Source organism: Natrix helvetica (assembly GCF_964273705.1).
Source record: "Natrix helvetica genome assembly, chromosome: 3".
In the NCBI taxonomy this organism is placed as follows: Eukaryota; Metazoa; Chordata; class Lepidosauria; order Squamata; family Natricidae; genus Natrix; species Natrix helvetica.
Window position 1 is genome coordinate 90,102,969 of NC_138549.1, and position 20,926 is coordinate 90,123,894.

A 20,926-nucleotide genomic window follows, 5' to 3' on the forward strand; every position below is an offset into this window, starting at 1 on the left:
AAGTAGGTGGATTTCCAAATGTGGAATAACAAGGCCAATTAAATTATTATTTATAGGCAGAACGTCTAGATATATATTTAAATATTGAGGTCACTGTGTTGGCACCTGAAAGTGTTGTAAAGCTATTTTGAAATAATATGGAATGGGAAGGCACTGTAGTTTGTTGTCCATAAAAATATTATACCAAAACATAAGCACTTCTCTTTTTATTATGTTTACACAGTTAACAGGGCTTTAGTTAAATATTCCTTCTGAGGCTTCAGGATAAAAGCTCACAGACAAATCTTTGGATAATCTTAATTGCTGATAATTTCCCTTGACAACAGCAGTCGCTTGCAAAATTCCTTATGTTGGGTGTTTTACCTAACAGATTTAAAGGAAGTTACGGACATTCAGTTTAGTTTAGGAATGTTGGATCTTAGAAGGCAAAGTTAGTGTAAAGTGTTTCCAATTAGTAATATGAAAGAATGGGTTTTGAGAAAAAAAAATGGGCATAGAAAAAAGGGAGAGGTGAAAGAAGCTAGAATGAAAGCAAAACAAGAAGTCTCAGTTCTGTATGCAAAAATATTAAAGAACATATTAACTTCCAAAAGAATGAAGAAAAAAGGTGAAAAAAATGAAAAATGTGGCAGCCGCTTAGAATAGAGTGGAAAGAATGAACTCAAAGAAGTGCACCAAACCATGGGAAAAGATGCTTGGTGAAATAAAGGGAAGGAAGCTGTGGATGAGGAAACAAAATATACAAAATTATGTACCGTATTTTTCGGACTATGCAACACACTTTTTACCCACCCACCCCCACCAAAAAAAAGTGGGTGGAAATGTCTGTGCATCTTATAGACTGAATACGGCCCTGTTTTGGCCTCCCGAAACAGCCCACCCACCCCCCGTTTTTGGCTCATATAAATAAATAAATAAATAAATGCAAATTAACCAGCTCAGCTGTGACCTTAATTAGTTGATTAAAGTCCTCCTACCAGCTGGCAGTGCTGCCTGATACTGACAAAACCCTAATCAATTTCATACAGAGGGCTTTTTTTTAACCTCCTAAAGGACTTGGAGCCATGAGCCCACAATAGGCAAACAACCAATGCTAGGGTATTCCTTTCTATGTGTATTCACCATTGTGTGCCTGCTTACTCTCTTGTAACCCCTTCTTTTCCAATAAAGGTGAAATACAAACATCAATTCTCTTCTTGCTAATTACCCTAATCCCAGGGTAAGCATTCCAAAGGGCAGGAGGGGGGTGGGGTGGGAAGGCTATAAGATTTGCCCCTTTTTCCTGCTGCCTCGTGAGTTGAGATTCAGAAACTTTTCCTGCCATTTGGGCTTATCTGACCGTTTGAGGGCTTATCCTTCTGTAAAGCAAAAGAAAACTGAAGTAAAAGCAGTGGTTAGAATGCAGTTATTGCAGGCTAACTCTGCTCACATTGCCAGGAGTTCAGTTCCCTCAATCCTAATCAGCTGAAGGTTGACTCAGCCTTCCATCCTTCCAAGGTGGGCAAAATGAGGACCCAGATTGTTGGGGGCAATATGCTGACTCTGTAAATTGAGGGCTGTAGAGCACTGTAAAACGATACATAAGTCTAAGTGCTATAGCTATCCATATTTCATTTTAAATATAAAATGAAACAATAATTACAGTAATAAGAACAAACATATTCAATGGCAACAATTGAATCAATATAAACAATTGAAAATAAAATATATTAAATATGGCATTAACTTATTAATCCAGTGTCGCATCATCAAGAGACAACACTAGATCTGAACAAAAATTTAAATGGACAGAGTAACTCTTGTGCTTCATTCAGTTTCAAGCTGTTTCTTCACCGCGACTTTTGATCACAGTCACCTCGTCTGACCTTGTCCATGTAGAATCCAGGTGAGAAAATTTCAGCCTGCCCCTCAGGCAAATACCTATGTCTTCCACCTCCAAAATGTGTAAAGTTTACTATAGCAACAGCTGCTGTAGATACAATTAGGGCAAAAAACAAGTCCTTCTTGTTACCCTTACTACAATGGCATTGTCTTGAGTGTAATCTTTTACCAGCATCCGGTCCAATTCACCCCTAATCTTCCTTCACTGGAACTCCTCAGTAAACACATTAAAAAGTAGACTCAGAGGCCAATCTTGTCAAATACTGGCTTCTGTAACTTCCAGAGATCAATCAGAGCTTAACTGGACTGCTTTACAAAGTTCTGAAATCTATTTGTATCTTATGTGTCAAACTCAGGGCCTGCGGGCTGGATCTGGCCTGCGGAGTGCTTAGATTTGGCCTGCAGTGCCGCCCCGGAAACAGCAAAGGACTGGTCTGGGTGCCACATGCAGCCCTCCCAGGATCTGTTTTTGGCTGCGATGGCCTCCTGCAGCCCTCTGCCAGCAAAATGGAGCTTGCCCCCACAGCTCTGTTTTCACTCGAAGAGGGCTGTAGGAGGCTGTCTACTCTGAAAACGCCCTTCCCGACCTCTGTTTTCACTGACAGAGGGCTACCAACACAAACTAAAAACAAAAGGAGAAATGTTTCCCCTTTTGCATTTCAGCATGCAAGAAGGGACAGGAAAGGAGAAAGGGAAAGAGGAAAGACAAAGAAAAAGAAGGGAAGATGGGAAGAGAGCAAGGAAGGAAAAATAAGGAGAGTGGAAGGAAGAAGAATGAAGAAGGAAGGAAGGGAAGGACGGAGGAAGGAAGGAAGATTATAATGAGAGTGAGGGTGAGTCTGAGGGAAGTCCTGCCTTAGCACTTGGCCACCATAGATGCCCCCAACATAGCCATGCTCCCCCCCCCGAGGTCAAAAACAACCCTGACCCAGCCCTCAATTAAATCAAGTTTGACACCCCTGCCCTACAGGCTTGAGGCAGACCTCTTAGCTGGTCTACCCACTGTGCTGAAGCATTCTGGAGTGACAAATCTCAGAGTAATCATGGGTTGATCTGATTATGCGAAAGGACTCACTCTTCTACCTTCCAATTTCAGATCATTGATGAGTTGATGGGACCTAAAACCCAAACCTAAAGTGTAATTGCCTATGTATGTGATTTCCAACACATGATTGACTCCTGAACTTTCCCAAAACCTTCTTTACACATATGGAAATTAAAATTATTCATTACCCAAAGCCCAGCCCCACAGCAAGTTCCAAGAAGTCAAGGAGAAACTTGACAATGCAGCCAGATGAATTGCATAAGCAGGATCCTAACTGTCCCACTAGCTCAAAATTATAGATACTTACTGACAACCACATACACAGCAAGACCATGAATTGTCATTAGATCACCCCTGACACTGCCTCCACCATCTAGAGATTAAGACTGCTATAAGACAGAATTTAGTGAGAGTGACATTGACACTCTCCCAAACCAAATCTCAATGATATAATCAAAAAGGTGAAAACCTGACCTTGACACCCACAGCAACTGTAAATTGGGAAGGAATATATGCACTGTATTACAACATTTAAAAACCAACACTATAATGAAGTGGTATATTTTAACTTCAAGGTAACCCTAATATTGCCAGTTTTAAGTAATTTTTTGCCGTTATCAGTTTTAGTTAATCACCATTATAGCAATAGCACTTAGACTTATATACTGCTTCAAAGTGCTTTACAGCACTCTCTAAGTAGTTTACAGAGTCAGCATACTGACCCAACAATCTGGGCCCTCATTTTACTGACCTTGGAAGGATGTAAAGTTGAGTCAACCTTGAGCCGGATAGAATCAAACTCCTGGCAGTTGGCAGAATTAGCCTGCAATACTGCATTCCAACCACTGTGCTACCACTGCGCTTATCATTGCATCTTTAATGTTAACATTATTTATACTAATCTTTATGGCAGAAAGCATCAAGTACAGCTGTTTGAATAAGACCATAAATGTTTTATACCGCTAATCTGTCAGCACACATGAGTCCCTGCTTTTCTCACCATGGAACATGGCTCGGAATATTGATGCAAATCACAGAAAAGAAACTATTGTTTTAGCTGGCAGAAAAATAACCTCATCCTACCAGCAAGTTACAGTAAAACCAAATATGAAATTTGGGCAATTCTAAAGGTATTTACTTAATGATATATAGGTACTCAACTGACAACTGTAATTGAGCCCAGAATTACAGTTGTTAAGTCGTTGTGGTGATTAAGCATATCATCACACAACCAGTTTTGAATATACAACAATTTTGCAGCAGTCATTAAGTGAATGCTGTGGTTATAAAGCAAATTCACCCCTGAATTTTACCCAATGGCCTTTTTGCTGGAAATAAATGCTGGAAACTGGCAAAACAGTAAAATAAATATGGACATATGGCCATAGGATGCTGCAAACAGCCACAAAGGTGAACCAGCTACCAGGTACCCAAAATATGATCACATGACTACAAGAGTGTATTTGTGTAGCTGTTGTAACTTCAAAATCAAGTAGTAAGTAGCTTTTGGGTGGGTCCATCCTAACTTTGAATGCTCATTAAACAACTGATCATAAGTTGAGGACTACCTCTAGATCCACCAATGAACTTTAAGAGTATAAACATAAAAATATTTCACAGATTCAGAATTTGTAGAAAAGCAGTTTACTCAAATGCTGAAGTTTTGCAACTACTGATTTTCAGCATCAAAAACTAACTAAATGATGAACTTAAGGAAAACAGTAACACTCCTACCATATCATATTACAGCAAATTAACATAACGTAGTCAGAGAATAAGGCTGCAGAACTAAAATTTCCATGTTGGGGGGTAATACTATGGAGTAAAAAATATTGTGCATGTCATTCAATCCATCAAATTATACACCATGTAACTATAATTAGCACAAAATGAATTCCCATCACTCTTCTAATTTTTTAATGTTTAAAAAATGTTTAACATTAAAAATGTATAACATTAAAACATTTAATGTAAAACATTTAATGTTTTTTAATGTTTTTAATATTATATAATAGCTTATCATATTTTTAAGATTTAGGAGCATAATTTCCTAAATCATATTGCTAGATTGCCTTTAAAGAACTGTTCAATCATATCTTTAGTGAAGGTCCTGCTGAAAACCTCTGTACACTTATGTGAGGGACTTCTCTGTGGTGGCACCTCATCCTGGAACACTTTCACCTCTGAAATTCAGGAGGCACCAATTATATACCGTGTTTTCCTGAAAATAAGACAGGGTCTTATTTTCTTTTGACCCCTGAAAAAAGCACTTGGCCTTAATTTCCTGGAAGTCTTATTTTTTAGGTGCAGGAGGCAGTGAGAGTGGTCACCTTATGGCTGCTGCTGTGTTGCAATATTTTTGGGGAGGGTTTATTTTAGCACATGCACTCAAAAGCCAGATTGAGCTTATTACCCAGGGAGGTATTATTTTCGGGGAAACAGGGTAGTCTCTTGAAAGAGTCTTCCCAGCATGAATGATAGAAGAATATTTATCATTTTAAGAAATACATTTTAAAAAAAAAAATACGTGGTATTTTATTGTTTTGAAATAGTCTACTGCTGTTCTTACTGTTAACCACTTTGAGATGCTTTGGCAGAGAAGTATCAATATATTTAATAAAAGGCATAAATAATGATACAGAAGAGAAAATTAATCACAACCAGATGACAGAAACATTCCAAATTTGGATGTTTCCACATGTAACTAAACAGATATGAGGATGGCCACTTTTTTTTACATACAAACATCTGTAAGTAATGAACTGCAAATGTTGCTAAAACTTACAATATTTAAAAGCAGGTAAAATGTTTATGAATAATATGTTGAAAACACTAAAGAATCAGTTTCCATCTAAATTGCTACCTTTGACAAAAAGAAAGAAAACAAGTTGCATACCTGTAAGATCTTCAGGTTCTGCTACCACAATGTGAGCATTTAATTCCTGTAATTTATGGTGCAATTCCTCTAGCTTCTTGTTTGATTTTTTCAAAATGTTGTCTACATAAGCCAAGTTTTTTTTATCTGTAGTCACCTTCCTGAGGTTTTCTGCTCCTTCTTTGATTTTAAGTTCCTTCCTTATTTCCCGTTTAATTTGGTCCTTCACTTCATCCAAATTCTGTTGTACCATTGTGTCCGAATAGTCAAATTTCTGTCCAATATTCACATTCTCAGGAACAATGATATTTCGCACATCTCCCTATAAAAATCAGAAAAATATATTAATTCACTAGTTTGCAAAACTACTATTCATTTGTTTTCAGACATTCTTTACCCAAAAGTCACAGAGCTTAATATGCTGATAACACTAATATAAGTGTCAGATTTAGAGAATCTGTTGTATGCCTATTTTTAACCTAAATGCCTTAAAATTCCACAAGATTTGCAACACAGGAATTTTATTCTGATAAGCCTGAGAACCACAGCAATCCTACACATACTCAAAACTAAGTCCTACTGAGTTACCTGAGAACTTTTCCTACTTAAATGTATATACCATATCAGCTCTAATACTTGTTGGGAAATAAATTTAAGCAATTATGCTGCACACTATTAATATATTAAAATGTTCAATTTTTTTTCTTTTTCTCCTGCACACATCTGAAATATAGTCACATATGCTCAATTTTATACAACTTTTTATAGTCAGGTTATTTCAACCAAGTTTGGAACAAAAATTCCAATTGAATGCCAGGGTATTTCAGAATCTATATCTAGTAAGTCTATATCTAGTAAGTTTGGACTAACCAAAGATATTTGGCCACTACTTGTTTTTGTAGATAACCTCAATCATACAGAATTATATTTACCTGTAGTATTATCTCATTTATATATCACTCCTACAAAGACAAAAACCATCATTTTTTCCTAGACAATTCATCCTTTCATCTTCTTTCTAATTGTGTGAACACATACAGGCACTCACAGACAACAAATATGCAGTCTAGAATGATTATAAGACATTGGTGAAACTTGCCATATTTTTCAGATGTCAATTATCCATTGGTCCATTTAATACTGATTTTCCACAATGTTCAAAACACTTGTCAAAACAGATAATTAAACTAAGAGCTGAAGTCCAAATCCTAAATAAAAATAAACCACTTTAGAAGCCGGTTGGTAATGAGATCAAATCTGATTAGGAAAAGCACGCACATATATAATCTTGTACTATTATAAGTTACTCACTGGTCTACTTAATAGTAATATGTCACTTGAACCATTACTGTACATGTTTTATATAGTAGGATGTTTGACCACTTGTTGATATTGAAAAAGTATATGATAACATAGAGTTTTGAGTTACAGAATCATCTGCAAGAATATGAAGAATATGAATAAGTGCATATGATGCAGTATCAGAATTGTGTAAGAATAAATGAAATGCTTAGAGAATGATTCAACAGGCAGCAAGATAAGGATGTATAATATCCCCTTGAGAGTTTAATGCATTTATGGAAAAATGCATAAGGAATGCTTCTGCTGATGTTTGAAGGGTGTTGGTTGGAATTTAAATACATGTATACTTTTGTATACAAATGATCTCATGTTGGTAAGCTGACAAATCTAAGTAATTCTAGCAAATATTATATACATTATATGTTGCAATAACATGCCTGGATTGGAGTGCAGATCTGAACATTTAAATTAATGTTATCAAAGGGAATGGTAATTGAGTTTCACAGGGAAAGCTGGGTAAATACTGAAAAATTATACATAAATGATGAAAAAGAGCAATTTGTGCCCCTTGATAGAGTGTTTACTTATACAGGGAAATGGATGCAAAGTTTTGAAACATATAAACAATGTAAAAAAAGTTAATGGATAATGTATTGTGAGGAATGAAACTTTGTTAAAAGAAGCATAATGTGTTTCTGCCCTTTTAAAATATGGAAGTGTGAATTGGGTATGTTAGGTGAAATGTAAAAAGAAGTTGAATATTTAGGTAATGGAGTACATAAAAGAACACATGTGGTAAAATAAAAAGAGATGGGATCAAAACTTAATGGACACTGAATACAAAGCAGAGTGACACATGAAAGAATTTGTTGAGATAGTTTGGTGATATGGTGAGAATGAATGAGAAATTATAAAACAAATTATACATATAGCAATTAGCTTAAGAGAAAGGAGAAGACAGAAAACAGGAAACTATTTTAATAGGAAACCATTATTCTTCTGTTACTAAATATTCTTTCAAAAGCCATGGTATTTTCTATCAAGTAATCTGTAATACTACATTATTTGTAAAATTTAATCTAATGTAGTATTTGAACTTTACCCTGACACCATTGCAATTTTTCGAAGAAAAAAATGTTTTGTGTGATGAACTGTACATACTGAAGGTGTAATGGCTCAGACCTCCTGATGATTCCAATGAAAGGCCTCCAAACCCTGCTACACCCCCTTGTAATTCCCGAGGACTGCCAGCTCTGTTATCTCCCACAAGCCACTTTATTCTAGTGGAAACCCTTTTCAGAACAGTTGGTTTTCCAGTAAGAAAATGGCAGATCCCTTTCAGTCTGAAGAAGGCTGGAAAATAAGTAAAGAAAAACCGTTTACTGAAGAAGAAACAGCTGCTGTCTACCGAAGAACTTTTTTTTCCTGAGCCACCTGATCTCACATGCCATATCTCAGTTCATAGAATAAATCAGAATATATGTTACAAGTAGGTTCACTGACACTATCTTGATGTCCAAATTACTAGATCCAGCCTTGTTGCTGCTGGCTTTGAAGATGGGGATTTCCCCTTTTCTGGCTTTCAGATAACCCCCGAGGAGACACAGAAATGCCTAAAGGAGGGGAAAAAAATTGGAGATTGCCCATGCCAATATTAAAAACCCAAGAGAGGAAAACCCACTCTCCTGATTGGCTCCTCAGCATCTGATTTAACCAGATTTGGGCGTCTCTGTCTCTATTATCTGGATTGAGAGGGTATGTGGTTAAGGCTCTAAACTACACCATGTTCAGTCCATCCTCAGCCTGAAAGCCCACTGATTGACTTTAGTAAGTCACCCTGCCTCAGTACATCACACTTCATAGTATTAGGAGGAAGGACATATTGCCTGATCTTAAACTCATGAATGAAAAACAGGATATTAATCTAATAAACAAGGTTAATACTGGTAAGTTGATTTTTTTTCCTTATTCAGTTTCTGAACATCTCGAAAATGAATTTTTCCACATTCAATTTTACATTAGTATAAAATTAAATAATCAGTAACCACAAAGAGAAGGAAGAGGGAAAATTGGACTAATGATTTAAAAATTAACAAACTTCCTAAATAAAATATTTACCCCCATTTTGTATAAAATCAGTAAGTGCATTTAAGTAGATTCTAAATGGATTGAACTTTGAATACGAGGATCTTAAGAAAATTTGAACTTTCTTCCCAATAATTTAGTAAATTCTGCAATAACATCCACTCATCTAGTAACCAGAATAGGCTAGAATAACCCAGATAAGCATCACATGTGAGATATTTGGAAAGTTTTGTATAATAAAACCAAACAATTTCAAATTTATTGAGTATATTTTACTATCAGAAGTGGGTGCTTAATTATTAAGAAATACAAATCAATAATTTTTAAAATATTTGTTAAATTTGCATGGGTTATAAAATATTACACCCACTTGTCCTGTTTAGAAAAGATTAGATCGTGTGGTTTGCAAAAGAATAGATCAAGTGGGAAATGAGAGGTCACTTATATAGAGAGCAGTGCTGTGGGGCTCCTGACCAGGACGCTGCATTCAGCTCATGGAGCCTCAACCATGATCAGATCACTTACTGTCACACCGAGGAAAACAGAAGGTTAAGATTTTCCTTTAAGAACAAATCATTTTCTTCTACATTTCATATTCTGTTTATGTGCTTATGTGTATAAAATGTTTTATTTTATTGTTATCCATTTGGAGTTGGCAAGGGTTGTAGTGGGAAATAAATGTATAAAATATTAGAGAGAGAAAAGACAGGCACTTTTTTTCTCTATGCACTGAAAGTTAAATAGGCAGGGGAAGGAAAAGAAAATTATCCTCGTTTGGAGTAAATTATAAACGGCTTGGTTTGCACAGCACATTAAACCATGGGGATTCATAATGTTCCAATCATAAGGCAGACATTTCATGTATGCTAAGTTTGAAGCCAACATGTTTTCTGAGAGTTTGTTTCCAACTCAGAATGCGTATTTTGTCCCCCGCAGGAATTATTTTTTTTATTATTTTGAGTATTCTCAGCATTCTGAGCACTGCCACTGGACTATGTTCTGCGGCAATTCAGGTTTTTTCCCCCCACAACCTAGTCTACATAGCAGCAGATCCCAGTTATACTCCTGTTCTGATTAGCTAAGATGTGTAATGTAAAAATTTGAGAAGGAGCAGTTGTTGCAAGAAAAAAAGAAGATCTTACACAGCTGCATGCCTGCCAGTCCAACTGATAAATTACTTTTTAAAACCACTTTGCTGTAGGAAAGCGAAGATTGGCGTGGATGGATTATGTTATATTAAGCTTCATTTTGTAGGTAGGTAGTGTGCATAGTGAATCCTACTGAGGTTATGTACATACTACTACTAGTACAATATTGGTTTGAGTTGTTAAATTCTGATGCCTATGTCTTCTTGTTGTAAGGTTAATATTCTCTATGTAATTAAGAAGTAACAGCAGCTAGCAACACTATTATACCATGTGCAGGGGGAAAATCAGCAGAGAATCACACAAATTATTTTGCTAGGCTTGCACTTGGTAAGCAGCTACAAAAAGAAGATACATATCAATTCTCCTTATATTGCTTAGTAAATGGGAGGTCAGATTAGTGAGAGAGATTATATATATAAAGATTGCTGAAGGAAATTATTTATTAAAACTGAAATGACAGCTGTCTGATTTTCTGTGATTTCAATGATGAGAGATAGCAACTCATTATAGACACTGCCTCACCCTTACTTGTGGTCCTGGCTGAAAAACAAGAAAGTGGCAACTGATCCTAAATTCTCAATGTTTTTTTTCCCCTGAGCTAGAGCATTGTTGAGTTTTATTCCACCAAATGCATTCATACAGAAAGAATCAAATGAGACTGTTCTGTTTCAAGCACAGAACAAAATACATTTTCCTTTTTATATCTCTATATTAAATCATAAAGCATGCTTCAATACTATTATGATGTGAATTTACATTAAGCAGAAATCAAGGAAGTTCATTGTGTCTTAGTCCAATGCAGCAGTGAAACTCTGAAAAAGAAGAGAGGCTGGCTACTTCAGGCACATGAAGTTCAAAACAACCAATGCATCTTTAACATGAATAAACATAACAATAACACCATTTAGGTCATTGAAGGGAATTCCCTTCTTTGTAGAGGAATCCAATATTACAGTGTCCCAGATAGCTATCTACTTTGAACATGTGTAATGAGGTGGAGCCCACCACCTAGGTAATTGGTGCTATTGTCAAACTCTTATTGTTTTTCCCCAACATTTAGTTAGACTCAGCCTTTCGATAGCTTATATTCCATGATCTGCATTTAAGAGTAAGAGAAACAAGTCAGCTTGTCCTAGGTAACATCCATTCAAGTGCTGGAAGAGTGCTATCATGCCATTCCAGGTATCCATTCTCAAAGCTCCTTCAAATCATTTTATATGGCTTAGTTTCCAATACTCTGATCAGTATTATCATTTTTGCACCCTTTCCACCCTTTTAGAATCTTTCTTAAAATGGGATGCTCAGAACTGAACATAGTTCTTGAAGGAAGGGAACTGACCAAAAGAAAAGAATACAACAATTATCTTCCATTATTTGAAAAACATATGTTGCTGATGTAGCTCAAAATTGTACTACTCTTTGCAGCCCCATTACCCTTGCTGGTTCATATTAAATTTGCAATCCTCTTCTGCAAGTACTATTACCAAGCCAGATATAAGCCGTCCTATATATGTATGTTTGATTTTTTTGTTTCCTGAGTGAAGAATTTGGAACTTGCCTCTGAAATTCGATGTGCTATTTTCAGCCTATTTTGCCAAATTACAAAAATTAGTATCGATTCTTATAGTTGTCTTGTCAAGTGTCAATAACCCATTCAAATTTATATTTTGATGAGCGCAAGTTGCAATTCTTTATCTAAATCATTAAAATACTGAAGTGTAAAAGATCCAGAACTGATCATTGATCATGCCCCTATACATGGCACCTTCCCCCAACTCAATGGATAACTCTTTGGAGAAGAAAGCCCTTTGAGAAGGTTTTTGTCTCCTCTAAATAACATAATATGACAAATGCAGTATATTAAAAACATTGTGGAACTATTTCTCCTGAAAAAAACTCTGAATAACAATATTTAATCAAGAGCAATATCCTTCAATACAATGGCCCAATTCATACAGTAATACTAAACTAAAGAGCAACATTATGGAAACAATTATTTTGAAATTAAGAGAGATTATGGCAGATTTTATTTTTATTTACACCTACATGATTCAGAGAAGGAAAGAGTATTAAATATGTTTACCACTTTGAATTATTTATAAAAATAATAAAGGCAGGATATAATTAAACACTGAGATTCTATTGCAATTTAAGGAACAAAAATGATTTTTATATAAAAACACATTCCTTGTTAACAAAGCTTCTTAAACTAGGCTAATTTCAATAGGAAACTTTCTAAATCAAAATTTTCTGGAGAATTAGGGTAGGGTACTGTAATTTTGTTACAGCTATTGTTGCATAAGTAGGACTCAGAAACTATTTTTGTTTCTCATCTCAAACTTAAATGCCACCTTGACCTCCAAGGTGCCTTCCAACTCTGTTATTCTGTCAAATATATAGTAGTATGTAATACAACAAAATATATACATCTATATCACAAAGATATATTACTAGTAACAGATTTCTTTTTGTTTCTTTGTTATCTACAGAAATGTCTGAACTACAAGGACTGTACTGAGCTGGAGAAGCAGCAAATGTATATACAGAGGAAGACTTAATTACAAGTCGTATAGCTAGTTAAGCAAGTTTGCAAGGGAAGTATGTATGACTCAGAATGATATTTATGCCACTACACCGATCCCATAGAAAGTATAGAAATAATAAAGCCCCAAGAGTTCAGGTGTTCAATGGACAAACTGTATAATAAGGTTGTGCAACATTTAAATTTAAAGGGAAATCTGTGTTTCGGAACATGCGTGGGTACATACGTAGCACCTGTTGGTAATTTCTTAGCCCAAATTAATCTTTTTTGAAGATCATGTTTCTGACAGGTGTCACATAAGATCCTGTATACTCCTAAACTTCCTTTCCCCTTAGAATCCGAAATTCTGAACAGTCTAACAAACACCATGAATCATAGTATAGTATGCATATATATAATTTTCTGAGCCATGTTTTAATAAAAAATTTATGCCTATGACAATAAAAGCATTCAGTATGAAACCAATTAAAGTCTAATCAGTTTCAGGCAGTAATCCCAGTGGGCAGGAAGGTTTTATTCAACTAATTAAAGTCACATCATCAATGAGTGGAAACTTCTTATAGACATAGTATAAAAAAGAAAATAAATTTGTGACATGATTTTGATGTTTGGAAAGAATAGTTCGGGAATGGACTTCTGTTTTTCTCCCTCCGGAGGCTTCAGGGAAGCCTTCTGAAGCCTCCGGAGGAGGTCGTTTTCGCCCTTGCCAGGCTCCTAGAAAGCCTCTGGAGCCCGGGGAGGGCGAAAAACAAGTCCATCATGTGCCAAAAGCTGGGGGAGGGCACTCGTACGTGTGCGAGGGGGGGTGTTACCCACGTAGAATTATGGGTGTGGGCATGACTGTGCACAAGCCCCCTGCGCTCCCTCTGCTTTTGGCACGCGATGGCAAAAAGGTTAGCATCACTGGGCTATAATAAGGGAATTATCATATAGACTAAAGAGAGAGGACTGATTAGGTTTGCCAAGAGGAAGATTAGAAGCCACTTCTTTATTTTATTTACACACACAAACACACACACATTGTTTATTTTCTTTGTCTCTTCTTTTCCTTTCTTGCATCTACTTTTTTTTTTTCTTTGAATGTTAATGTTAAGCTATTAAGCAGGTAAGATGGCAAAAATAAAATTTAAAAAACACAGAGCAGTCAAGCATAGGACACTGTACCATAGAACTTTATCTGAATGGAATGGCAATAGCCAATGATCTTCCCAATTAGCAACCATTTCATTTCTTATTTAAGGGAAAGTTTGAGATTGCCAAACAAGAGGAGGGTGTACTATAAGCCTTTGGAAGCAGATCAGACCAAAAACAGACACTACAAGAAATGCTAGTACTCTAATTTATTGATATAGGCTTCTGAATTTTGAAAATTAAGAAATTAACCAAAGAGTCAAGCTAGGGCAATTTTCATCAACCTCTCCTGTCTGCAGCAGTGCCAATGTACGAAACTGTCTCCTTACTGAGATTAGACTGGCACACCCCGATAGTTTTTAGGAAGTTTTCAAAAGTTCAGCTTTTTTTTTCAGAGAGTCTTTACTTAACACTACTTGGGCCTCATTATTTTTCGCTCTCATTTTCATTTTGTTTTTGGATTTTAATTGGATTTTAACTGTTTTAATTGAAATAGTTCCAAGAGTTGTAAGATGATACAAATGTCATTAGAAGCTGATAGTAATTCAAGGGGCTGGTTGTCACCTTTAAAGTCTTTCATGGCTTAGGACCAGGTTATCTGAGGGACTGTCTCTTGCCGGTCCACATCTACCCAACCTACCAGAGCGGGAAGACGAAGAATGTTGCGGGTCCCATCCCCTAGATACACCTGATAGGAGCCAGAAGAAGGGCATTCTCTGTGGTGGCTCCCTCTCTCTGGAACATCAATCCCCGTCAGCCTCTGCTTTGCTGCTCGCTTTCGGCTGCCATTGAAACGGGGAGGGGGGGAGATATATGGTATTTGGGAGGGGAAGCTTGAGCACAGGAGTGAATGAAGAAGGGAGTCATTTTCTCACCATCTACTGCGCATGCTGCAGATAATGGAATTGCCGCCAAGGCCAACCGTCCGGCATACCATCCTGATGATGGGTTTTGAAACTGCAGCCCACATGACACCTGTGGGGTGTGGGGATTGGACTGGGGGTTGGGGTCGCTAGGGGGAGGGAGCTGGGTCACATATTGATATCTATGATTGCGCACGCTTTTGCCTCAGATCTTGCTTTGCTAGCTGCTATCTACTCATAACCAGTAAAAGCACTTTTAATTCTGAAAAATGGACTTGAGTGGTTTCTTTCTTGGTTACTGATGGAGGCTGCCCTGACATTAAGCAAGATCTCAGTTTCGCATTCAACCCGGAGTTAACACCTTCCGAGGGGAGTGCAATAAAAATTCAAACTTCAAAAGAATGTCCCAGCCAGGCAGCGACCAGGAGGATGACATGGGAGCAACTGCATCTTCTTGCCCTCTGGAAACGGAGCGAATGGCTGGACTACACCTGGAAGAACAATCCGTCCGCCCCAGATGGACATTTGGAGTGGGGCAGAAGTATGATCCTGAGGAAACTCCGTTTGGGGTCACCACAAGGAGACAGAGGTGACCAGCTGCTGAGTGGCAGGGGGTCGAGGAGGAGAACCTTATGATGTCTCAGGCCATGAAACTCTTCGAAGAGGCATGGGAGAGACGACGTTTACGTGAGAGTGATCCTGGGAGAGAAGACCTTCCCCAGAAACAGAGAGGAGAACTGCAGAGGGTCTGTTCTGCCCGAAAGAGACTGGGGCCGCGGATAGGAGTGATGAGCAAGATGAACGAGCCCCAACCCCAGTAGCAGCAGCTGCCAGAGCCATCCCAAGAGGGGGAGGGGGTCCCCGCAGATGGCGGATGGCCAAAGTTCCTCTACTTGGAACAAAATTCGGTGGGGAGGCAAAAGGTTTAGGATTTTTTCTGTTTCACGTATGGAATTACATGCGTCAGTTTGGCGAAGAATTGCCTACAGAAGAAGCCAAGGTAAGAATTGTTACCCTGGCAGTAGAAGATAGAGAGCGGCTGCTTGGATGGTTGCTCTGCATAATGCAAATTCCCTCCTACTGAGAGATTACAATCGGTTCATGGCTGCCCTGAGGAAACGCTTTGATGATCCTCTCACAGAGCGAAAAGCCAGAACAAAATTTAAAGCCCTTACCCAGGGAAACAGACCAGTTGCTGAATATACACAAGAATTTCGTGAACTGTCTGTTTATATGAGGGGTTGGTCCGAACAAACCCTGTTGTATGGCTTCATGGACGGTCTGCACAAAGATATATACCAGAACTGTGTAAACAGGGGGGGGCACACTGGTATGATTTGGCAGCAGATGTAGAAATTGATTTGGCCCGAGACAAGTACCGTGATGACAGTGGAAAAGAGAAAGCTACTTCCCCCAAGGCCCCCCAAAGAGTTCCAAAGGGAGGAAAAAGTTGGTCTACTAGCAAGCCCCGAGTCATCACTTGTTTCCGTTGTGTGAAGGAGGGGCACATCGCAGCAAACTGCCGCACCAAGATGGGACCAAAGCCTACTACTGGGGGAGAGAGGAAATCAGACAAACAACCTGGGAAAAGAAGGGAAACCGCCATGAAAGAGGTGGAGCCGACTACGCAGTTCCATCCCACCCTAAGGGAGGGGGAACCATCCTCCTCATCGGAAGAAAGTGAAACCGAATCTGACAACGAATGTCTGGTAAGTTCCTGATCGGGCCCCATGACTATCTCAGTAGAACTAAAAGTGCCCTCTACTGGAGTGCGGAGAAAATGCTGGCCCTCTTAGATTCAGGATGCACACGTTGCATCGTTAGTCCTGAGGTGGTGGAAACCTGGGGCTGAAATTGAGAACTTTAAAAGTCCCTATTGCTTTTTGCCAGCTGGACGGCTCAATAGCTGAGGGGAGCCCTGCCCATTTTGTAACTGAGCCAATAGACATGTGGATGGGAACTCACCAAGAAACTATAAGTTTTATTGTTGCGCCAGGAATGGATCGGCCCCTCATACTAGGATTACCTTAGTTACGGAAGTGGAACCCACATATCAATTGGCGAAAAGGGTGGCTGCGCATCCGTTCCGCAACACCTCCCGAGGGTGAGGGGGGGCTCCAAAGCCCATTAACACTAAACCTAACCTAGCGGACAAGAGAAAGTTGAGGGGGAGGAGAAAATCCCAAATGAATATTGGGACCTAAAGGATGTTTTCAGTGAGAAATCCTCTGATAAGTTACCCTCTCACCGCGCAACAGATTGCAGCATTGATATTCTCCCAGGGGGAAAACTCCCAAAACCCCAAATCTACTCAATGACCCCCCGTGAAATGGATGAATTACGGAAATTTAGTGATAAAAATTTACGAAGGGGGTTTATTGAACTGGCCAGGCCCTGAGTGGCTGCTCCAGTGCTATTTAGAGAGAAAAAAGATGGCTCTCTTCGCCTCTGTGTGAATTACAAGAATTTAAATGTGGTGTCTGTACACAATGTTTACCCCCTCTCTCTGATGGACATGTTGGCCCATTTGGGTAAAGAGAGGATCTTCACAAAATTGGACTTAGGGGAGGCTTATTACAGAATCCGGATTAAGAAGGGAGATGAATGGAAAACTGCTTTCAACTGTACACATGGTTGTTTTCAATTCCGAGTACTCCCTTTTGGCCTACAGGGGGCACCAGCGGTTTTCATGCAACTAATAAATGAAGTTTTGCATGACCACCTATACAAAGGCGTGATAGTCTATCTTGATGACATCCTTATTTACACGGAAACACGTGAAGAACACGTGACATTGGTGCGTTCAGTTCTCAAAAAACTCCGTGTGGCGGAGCTTTATGCCAAATTGTCTAAATGTGAATTTCATCAGGAAAAAATTGACTACCTTGGTTATCGCATCTCCCAATGGCATCGAGATGGACCCAGCTAAAGTCCAAGCCATTACCGATTGGGCACCCCCCCGCACCTGCAAACAATTACAGTTTCTTGGGATTTACGAATTTTTATCGTCAATTTATTCCATCCTTTGCCAGCATTGCGCTACCCATTACAAATCTCCTTAAGTCAAAAGGAGAGGCCAAACCCAAACCGGGGAAGCCATTAAAATGGACTATGGAATGTCAGGCCGCATTCGAAAAACTAAAGCGACTCTTTGCAGCTGAACCCATTTTAAAACACCCAGACATGGACGCACCTTTTATCGTTCAAGCTGACGCTAGTGATGTGGCGGTGGGGGCTGGGTTACTTCAAGCAAACACTGATGGGCACCTGCAACCTTGCACTTACACATCCCGAAAACTGATGGAGACACAGAGGCAATGGGCCATATGGGAGAAGGAAGCTTTTGCGGTCAGGTGGGCTTTGGTGACCTGGCGACATTTCCTTGAGGGAGCTAAACACCCTTTTGAGGTGTGGACTGATCACAAAAATTTGGAAGCATTAAAGACCCCTCGAAAACTTTCTCCTAAACAAATGCGCTGGGCGCAACATTTCAACCGGTTCAATTTCATCCTAAAGTACATCCCTGGAGGGAAGAATTTTATGGCAGATGCATTATCCAGACTCCCACAATACAACAGCTCCAAGTTGAGCGTGGTGCTTCCTGTCATCCCAGCGAAAAGTCTTGCTGCTCCAATGATTACCAGAAGCCAAAGCGCCCCTAAGTTGGAGATCACAACAGACCTCATCTGCAAAATCAAGGAAAGCCTTGAGTCCGACTACTGGTTTAAGGAACATTCAAATGAATGCACCATGAAAGATGGACTAGCCTGGATAGGCGCAAAGTTATATGTTCCTGCAAGCATGAAGCCTTTGGTATTACGAGCTCATGATTCCCGCATGGCAGGCCATTTTGGGTTTGTGAAAACTCTGCATCTCATCAAAAGACAATTTTGGTGGCCCTCTTTGAAAAAAGACATTGAATCATGTGGCCAGTTGTCCTGTATGTGCTGCTGCTAAGCGACCTCCAGGGAAGCCCCAAGGCCTGCTTCAAGGTGTAGCCCGTCCTGAATTGCCATGGGAGGAAATATAAATGGATTTCATTGTCGAATTACCTGAGAGTCAAGGGAATACCGTGATGTGGGTAGTCACTGATTTGTTCTCTAAACAGGTTCATTTTGTGAAGGGGGGGAGATATATGGTATTTGGGAGGGGAAGCTTGAGCACAGGAGTGAATGAAGAAGGGAGACATTTTCTCACCATCTACTGTGCATGCTGCAGATAATGGAATTGCCGCCAAGACTAACCGTCCGGCATACCATCCTGATGATGGGTTTTGAAACTGCAGCCCACATGACACCTGTGGGGTGTGGGGATTGGACTGGGGGTTGGGGTCACTAGGGAGAGGGAGTTGGGTCACATATTGATATCTATGATTGCGTGCGCTTTTGCCTCAGATCTTGCTTTGCTAGCTGCTATCTACTCATAACCAGTAAAAGTACTCTTAATTCTGAAAAATGGACTTGAGTGGTTTCTTTCTTGGTTACTGATGGAGGCTGCCCTGACACCCCCAGAGATTAGAATGGCCCCCACTCTCACACTCTTCCAGAAGCCGCAGAACCTGGTTCTGCAGCGGCCCTGGGGAACACAGAGCAGGATGGAGTCCATTAAATGTTTTGTGCGATGTCACTGGGGTTGGAGGTTATTATATTATTTTATTATGTGATTATTCTCTTTTATTTGTTTTATATATGAAGTTTTTATATTCCTGTAAGCCGCCTTGAATCGCCATGTGCGAATAGGAGGCAATATAAATTTCCTAAACTAAAAAAAAAATAGTAACAAATAGTTGTTACTAGAGTACTAACATTACCAGTAGAGGTTGGTATAGGTAGTACTCTCTTAACAACTGTTCTGTTTAGCGACTGTTCTAAGTAATGACAGCTCTGAAAAAGGAACTTTACAACCAGTCCTTTATATTTGCAGTGGATTTGCAGTGTCCTCATGGACATGAGGACAAGACTTGGGCTCTTCCAATCTTCACAGCATCTCACGATTTTGAGATCACCTTTTGAGTGCCTCACATATGGCTTCTGACAAGTAGTCAATGGAGCAGCTAGCAGTAAAATTGCAGGTTGTGGTTGTGTGAAGTTTCATTTAATGACAATAGGTCAGGAGTGTCAAACTTGCGCCATCACATTGTCGTCACGTGATATATCATAACTCCCCCCCCCTTTGCCTTAACAGGAGTGGGTATGGCCAGTGTGTGACGCATCTGGCCCACGGGCCACGAGTTTGACACACCTGCCGTAGGTGATTTGCTTAACTGACATTGCCAAAACTTAGATGCTGACTCTGAGTTTGAAGAAGATACTCCAGCAGAACTTGTGGAAAATCATGCTCTGAAAACACAGTCAGGAATCATGAGAGGCTGATCAAAAACAGACATCACCTGGACAGCCAGTGTGTCAGATGAGAATGATGTAAGATCTCCCAGCCCCCACACCAAGCAAGTAGAAAGAAGAACAGAGATCAGACTTCTCTATTTTTTGCCAAGGCTTTTTGCCAAGCAAGGGAATAAGTCTCTTGATCAGCAACAGCTGGCTGCAGCCTGATTTAAAAGGCAGCCTTATCTCAAATTCCTTTGCTTAAAACAACTGCCTCTTCTCTGGTGGACGTGTGATAATTTGGGAGATAATTTGGGTGGATTCTGCCTGTAAAATTATGATCTCTGAACTGGCTAACAAATCGGATCCAACTCTTGGAACCTTGGACTGATTTTGGACTATTATTCTGCAAATTCTTGTTAAAAAGCTAATTATTCAAGCAAGTGTCTGTCAAAGACTCTGTTTTGGCTTGCATTCTTTTGTTATCTCTTTGACCTTGAATAAACTGTGAACTATCCCAGCAAATATTGTTAGTATTTGAAACCAAAGGAAGGATGATGGCAAAAGTGTGGTTATAAGTCTGTTGCAGTCATTATGATATCTTACTTAAGAATGGAGTTGCCAATCCCATTTATGCTCATTAAGTGATGAGTACCTGTATTAAATTACCTACTGGGTTGAATATTTCAGAAAAATATGACTCCATCAATTATAGAAGATCACAAATCAG

At 39.1% G+C, this 20,926-nt stretch overlaps 1 protein-coding gene across 3 annotated transcripts in view; it reads right to left on the minus strand.

Annotated features, from left to right (window-relative positions):
- Nucleotides 1–20,926, minus strand: part of PKN2 (protein kinase N2) — a 70,459-nt gene that overhangs the window by 31,715 nt on the left and 17,818 nt on the right. For 2 of the 3 annotated variants that reach the window (XM_081946062.1, XM_081946063.1), the window contains exon 2: nt 5,823–6,123. In XM_081946062.1, the coding sequence (XP_081802188.1) occupies nt 5,823–6,123 (301 nt within the window). Of the gene's footprint in view, nt 1–5,822; nt 6,124–6,900; nt 7,005–20,926 lie in introns of those variants that run through there. The other variant, XM_081946064.1, reaches the window with a different exon arrangement.